Genomic DNA, 6,466 nt, shown 5'->3' with positions numbered 1-6,466 from the left:
CTAGTTATGTTGCAATTAGCTTCTGACCAGTAGCATTTCCATAGAAGCGCCACCTGTGGTTGGGGTCGCCTTCGGCTGTGCAGCGCTGCCAGACCGGTAGCCTGAGCCGTTTGCCAACACTGGTTTAGCAGCTGAGTGTGAGATCAGCTGGTGTGACAGTGCATCTCTTGTTGCACACAAGGAAAAGGGGACGAAAGAGATAAACCGGAAGAGAAAGCTTAGAATTTTCTCACCCATGGGCATGAAGATCGGGTCCGGCTGGCAGTCCATGGACCTCTGGAGAACAGTCTTCCGCGGGTATGGCCCCGGGCGACGACGCTAGTGCAGGCCGTCACCCATTGGCGCGTCCACGCTGGCTCAACGCGGAAATTTTTGAGTTTTTCCGGAAGCGCAAACGCAAACGCAAACATCCACCGTCCGTAGATAGCATGCACGATTCATAACTCTCCAAGTAGAGTTACGCTTACGTACTAAACAAAAACCTCCGAACGCTCTCCAGTCCTTGCTTCGCTCACCGGGAATTCCAGTCAAGGTAGTACTTCGGTGAGCAGGATGTGGTGCCATATCGCAATCCCTCTCTTGTTGCGTTGCTCCGTAACGCTCCTTCGCTAACTCTTTAGTCGCCTTTTACGACAAGCCGAGCCAGCTGAGGTGGTATTCTTGCCCCGCCACCACACGGTGGTGCTCTTTATCCATCGGGTATGCTGGCCGTCTCATCAATGCGAACCCGTTTCATCATGCCGATGATAATGCCATGGGCCCTCACCCACACGGTTTTCTCCGCCAGCATAGTGTGCTTTAAGTTCCTCGGGCTGAGCGGAGTTCCAGCCAGACTCTCCAGTATCTCTCTCTCTCTGTACGAAACCTAACACAGTGCAGCAGGATATAATCCGCTGTTTCGGCTGAGTCGCTGCAGAACAGCCACAGGGCTGAGTCCACATGACGAAACCTGAAGAGGTAGTTCCAGCAAGAGTCTCCGGTATCTCTCTCTCTGTACGAAACCTAACACAGTGCAGCAGGATATGTTGCGCTTCCGAGATTGTTCTGAATCCTCTGATAAGTCTAAGGGCCATTGTCCGTGATACTGCACGCGCGTTGTCCAAGTAAGTCACTTTATTCATGACAACTCTCCAGATGCGGGCAGCGTATAGAAGCGAAGATTTCGCGACCGCCACGAGCAGCCTCCTGGCCGGCATCCTGGGTCCACCTAAATTTGGCATGAGTCTTGCCAATGCTGCTGCTGTCATCGCTGCCTTCCTGCTGGTGTATCTTGAATGCTCCTTGAATGTCAGTCTGTGGTCAATAAGATAGCTAATAGTTGTGCTAATCGCTGCATTGCTCCTGTCCTGTAACTCCGGTATTGTTTTGGCAACCGCTGCTACTGCCACGTCGTTTGCAAAGCAGACTAGCTCCACTCCGGTGGGCTTGCTAATGGACAATATCCCGTCATACATTATGTTCCACAGGATTGGTCCAAGAACCGACCCTTGTGGGACACCTGCGGAGACGTGGTGATTTCTTGGCCCGGCATCAGTATCGTACCAAAGTATACGGACCCTAAAGTAGCTGCCAATGATGATTCTGAGGTTACGAGGCATACCCATGTTGCGCATGGCCCCGAGGATTGTTGGGCATCCAGCCGTGTTAAACGCATTATTTACATCAAGCGTGATGATGGCGCAATACTCCTTGCTGCCACCTAGCCATCGGTCTCCATCGAGAGTGGTCTTGGCCAGATCTTTTATGGCAGTGAGAGCGTCGAGAGTGCTTTTACCTTTCCGGAAACCATACTGGTGTCTATGTAGGCCATCGGGGCTCTCAGTGATCACCTCAATACGCGTGTATATGATGCGTTCGAAAAGCTTTCCCACGATGTCCAGCAGACAAAGTGGGCGGAAACTGCCTGCAGAGTTGGTTGGTCCCTTTCCTTTCGGCAGCAGTACCAGCTTCATGTTCTTCCAGCGGGATGGGAAGACACCATCTATCAGGCACTGTTGGAAGGTGTCCCTGAAGATTTCTGGCATAGAATTTGCGGCAGCCATAACTACAACACCCGGGATGCCATCGAGACCAGGGGTTTTGTTGGGCTTAGTTCTTTTTGCCCCTTCGATAACCTCACTTGCAGTGACACACGGTAAATCTGGGGCAGGGATTTCTTGTGCGGGTTGATTTTGGAATAGCTCCTCTACGATGTTTAACAGTAGGACTGGGTCCTGTGGGGTACCACCTTCAGCGGATTTTAGTTTATTACTAACCATTTTGTAGGCAATACCCCATTTGTTGGCTCCATTTGCTCGATGCTGAAGGCCAGCATGTCCTTGTCCAGCTTTCTGATGTCCCATGCTTGCCCAAGGGTACTCCTTGCCTGTCGTTGTGTGATGCACGACGAGCGGGCGCTGAATGTAATTAGGGCATGATCGCTCAGAGTTACGTCCTCCTGAACCATCCAATTAGCAGTGGAGGCTAGACTTCTATTAACAAAGGTGATATCGATGAATGATGTACCTCTGTCGTTGTTAAACGTCGGCTTGCCACCATCGTTCAACAGCACCAGATCCAACTGGTTTACGGCATCAATAGCGGCCCTTCCTCGGAGGTTAGATGTCCGGCTTCCCCATTCTATTGCCCAGGCGTTAAAATCACTTGCAATGACTACAGGCTTGCGCCCTATATCGTGGTGTATTAGATTGTCTAACAGTTCTTCGAAAAGGTCCGGACTGTCACTAGGCGGGGCATAGCAGATATATAAGTGGACACCCTTTACTTTAGCGTACGCAATGCAATGCATTGTAGAGGTTTCTGCAGCATATGACTGCCGCCTTTCGTGTAGAGTCGAAAAGCACTCCTGGGTTTTCCACACCAGGGGCATACGGTTCACTTAGGAGCACGACGTCAGAATTGCGCCCTATCGCTGTTTGGGACAGAAGGCTCTGTGCAGCTGCGCAGTGATTGACATTTAGCTGTAGTATGTTAATAATGAACGCGGCGACTTAAGGCTCCTTTTGTTGTGGTCGCTTTGATGGTAGGGCATGTAAAGCTACCTGTCGGGTGATTCCGTGTCTACATCGCTGTTGCAGATCAGGTAATTTGGCGGATCGACAGAGCCCTTCGCTGTGTGCCCTCGTTCGCCCTCGAACGCCGCACCGAAGACATCAGTCCGAGCGACCTTGTTTGAGTGCCCTGTGACCGTAACCCAGGCACTTGTGGGGCATCTTGTGGGGCGTGTGTCCTGGATGATGCGACAGCGAGACCAGCCAACATTTACCGACCCCTTTTTCAGGACGCCAATTGCGTCGTTAAAGCTAAGCGTAACTGTCGCCACTTGGGTCCCATCTCTCATTTTGCGCAGCCCACGCAAATCTTCTGGCTTCAGATGGATCCCTTCGAATTGAGAGGCCATAAAGCTCCATTGCAGTCGTCGCCTCATCCATGCCGCTGCAGGCTAGCACCATTCTCCGCGCGCCCGTGGGGACCGCAGCCATTTCCCGAAGGGATTCTTCGATCGCTCCTCTGTATTTGGGCATGCTTGCAGCAGCTTTTCACTCCACTTCGAGCAACAACTCTCCTTGTTGAGTCCTCCTGATTTTTTTGAAGTGACTGCCAAGTTCTGATAGGCTCTGATCTGCTTTGAGCTTGCGGAGCATGTCCGTTTACGAAGCTTCTCCCGTCTTCTTAATTATAATGGCCTCCGGCTTTTCTCGTAGTTGAGATCCCACCCTTGGTTTACCGGGTAACGTGGCGCTGCGTCTCAAAAGCTGAGAGCAGTACCGTTATTTTCGAGTTCATAATGCCCAGGATGCTGCGCAAGTCCTCGTTTTTGTAGGCCGACAGGTCTAGTGGCCTAGTCGGCGAAACAGGCGGGGTTTTTGCTCGTGCATATTGGGACGGCACGCTGATGAGAGCGGAGATCTTTTTCTTGGTCATTAGAGATGTTGAGGGGGCCAAGTTCTCTACCACAGTAGCTCCACCGATGCTGGGTATTAACGTAAGCGTATGGGGGATGGCTTGCGCTACGCTCACAGCCGCTGGAACTGGGATTACAGCTCCTCGCTCCGTTGTCTCCGTGATTCCCACTCCTTTGGAGGGGGACCTGGACATTCTGGCGCTACGTTTGAATGGGTCCACCATGTCGTCGGGGGCAGTGCCCCCCGCTGGACCGTCCATTAATTGACGGGTGTCAACAGGTTACCCTATGCGAACGTGGAGCACCAAATTTAACAGGGTTCCTACGTAGGCCACGGATTTCTCCTAGGCGTTGACTGATGGAGTTTATTCCGCCTCTTCTTGGACACCAGAGCTTCTACTTGGGCACCGAGATGGTGAGAGATTGATGACTGGTCTGTCCGGGACCTTTATGCCGTTTCCCTTGCTAAATATTGGTCAACTCCACAAAAATTTATATATAGATATAAATTTTGTTGATTTCGCAATTTCAGCCACTGTCCACTTCAGTAAAATTCAAATTTAATTATTATTACTGAATATTACTATTTAGGTACAGGTACACGATTCAACTGTTTGAGCAGCCCTGGCAATGCCGTTGGTCTGGCAACGCCACTAAGCTCCGAGTACTTGCCGACGTAAGTTGGCAGCGCTGTCAGCTGTTGTTCTCAGCTGCACCGAATTGCAAAGTCATAAAAATTAGGCAATCCACAAAAATTTATATATAGATATAAATTTTGTTGATTTCGCAATTTCAGCCACTGTCCACTTCAGTAAAATTCAAATTTAATTATTATTACTGAATATTACTATTTAGGTACAGGTACACGATTTAACTGTTTGAGCAGCCCTGGCAATGCCGTTGGTCTGGCAACGCCACTAAGCTCCGAGTACTTGCCGACGTAAGTTGGCAGCGCTGTCAGCTGTTGTTCTCAGCTGCACCGAATTGTAAAGTCATAAAAATTAGGCAATTTACCAATCGCTCGCGTTTTTTCACTTTTAATCGCGCCGAAATGAAGCAGCACCGTGTGGCTTTGGGCAGTTATTCCGCCAAACTCGCCAAGCTGACTTCGTGATAAAGAATTTTTTCGCGCAGCGTAACAAAAACACGTCCGAGTATAGCAAGTACAAAACTCTGTGCCTCCAGGTCGACTATGTTTATATACGTGTGTGCATTTAATCGATGACTGGTCCTGAGATTGGTTCCCCCAATGTAGAGAAGAGGAGAGGAGTTTGTAGTAGCTTCGTTATAAATTTAATTAGTTCAACTTAAGTTATATGCTTTACAAGAGAAAATAATTGGAATTGAATTTGAATTGTTCGTTGAGGTTATTTAGTTGCAAGATCGGGTGTACGTCGATGCAGCAACAAAGTGTCGCCTGCGGACGCAGCACATTGTAGCCGACGCGGACGTCGAATATATCGCCGAGTTAGTGGACAAGGCGGGGGGCGAAGTCAGCGTTTTGGCCGCCAAATACGTCGTCGAGTTAGTGGGCAAGGCAGGGGGCGAAGTCAGCGTTTCGAGGAGTGCACTTAAATGTGATTGACCGTCGAGTGCCGCAATGGGGAGAGCGCGTGTGAGAGCTGCGGTCGATAGAGGAGGGGGGAAGGTACTTGCAAAGGGTTCATAACTTATATATATACACATATAAACATATATTCGTACACATCCATACAAACATATATATACACCATATATACATCAATTCGCACACATCCATAAACACCCATATATATATCAGGAGGACTCTACAAGGAGAGTTGTTGCTCGAAGTGTATGGGAAAGCTGCTGCAGGCATGCCCAAATACAGAGGAACGATCGAAGAATCCCTTCGTGAAATTGCTGCGGTCTGCACGGGCGCGCGGAGAATGGCGCTAGCCTGCAGCGGCATGGATGAGGCGTCGACAGCAATGGAACTTTATAACTGTGTGGCCTCTCAATTCGAAGGGATTCAGCTGAAGCCAGAAGATGTGCGTGGGCTGCGCAAAATGAGAGATGGGACCCAAGTGGCGACGGTTACGCTTAGCGTTAACGACGCAATGGCCTGCAACAGCGATGTACCTACCTTCAAAGCAATCACAACAAAAGGAGTCTTGAGTCGCCGCGTTCATGATTAACATACTACAGCTAAATGTCAATCACTACGCAGCTGCACAGAGACATCTGTCCAAGAAAGCGACAGAGCGCAATGCTGACGTCATGCTACTAAGGGAACCGTACGCCCCTGGTGTGGAAAATTCAGGAGTGCCTTTCGACTCTACACGAAAGGCGGCAGTCATACGCTGCAGAAACCTCTACATAGTGGACCAGGAAAGCGTGCCAATGCGTGGCATTGCGTACGCTAAAGTGAAGGGTGTAAACCTGTATAGCTGCTATGCCCCGCCTAGTGACAGTCCGGACCTTTTCGAGGAACTGTTAGACAATACACCACGCTATAGGGTGTGAGGACTCTTAAAACTCCCCACATATCCGGGTGCAGGAGATCGGCGTTGCAACGGAGAAGACGGCTGGAATGCGAGAGGA

The 6,466-nt window shown here is 50.0% G+C and overlaps 1 protein-coding gene across 1 annotated transcript; it reads right to left on the bottom strand.

The window, feature by feature from the left end:
• Positions 1-688: 688 nt before the first annotated feature.
• Positions 689-3,340, bottom strand: LOC122624010. The gene is made up of 4 exons (XM_043803432.1): positions 3,042-3,340; positions 2,506-2,723; positions 1,008-2,437; positions 689-865 (listed from the first exon to the last, which is right to left on the bottom strand). Exons 1-4 carry the CDS (start codon positions 3,338-3,340, stop codon positions 689-691), a joined length of 2,124 nt encoding a protein of 707 aa, XP_043659367.1.
• Between the last annotated feature and the right edge of the window lie 3,126 nt (positions 3,341-6,466).

This window comes from Drosophila teissieri, chromosome 2L (assembly GCF_016746235.2).
Source record: "Drosophila teissieri strain GT53w chromosome 2L, Prin_Dtei_1.1, whole genome shotgun sequence".
Taxonomy (NCBI): domain Eukaryota; kingdom Metazoa; phylum Arthropoda; class Insecta; order Diptera; family Drosophilidae; genus Drosophila; species Drosophila teissieri.
This window is presented reverse-complemented; position numbering and strand designations above follow the sequence as displayed.

What these genes read in the sequence shown, in the direction of transcription:
- LOC122624010 (XM_043803432.1), bottom strand. Translation starts at nt 3,340, where the DNA reads ATGAGAGATGGGACCCAAGTGGCGACAGTTACGCTTAGCTTTAACGAC. An exon ending in GACGTTTAACAACGACAGAG is followed by an intron (nt 2,438 to 2,505) that starts GTACATCATTCA and finishes TGGATGGTTCAG; the next exon opens with GAGGACGTAACTCTGAGCGA. An exon ending in AACATATCCTGCTGCACTGT is followed by an intron (nt 866 to 1,007) that starts GTTAGGTTTCGT and finishes GCACTGTGTTAG; the next exon opens with GTTTCGTACAGAGAGAGAGA.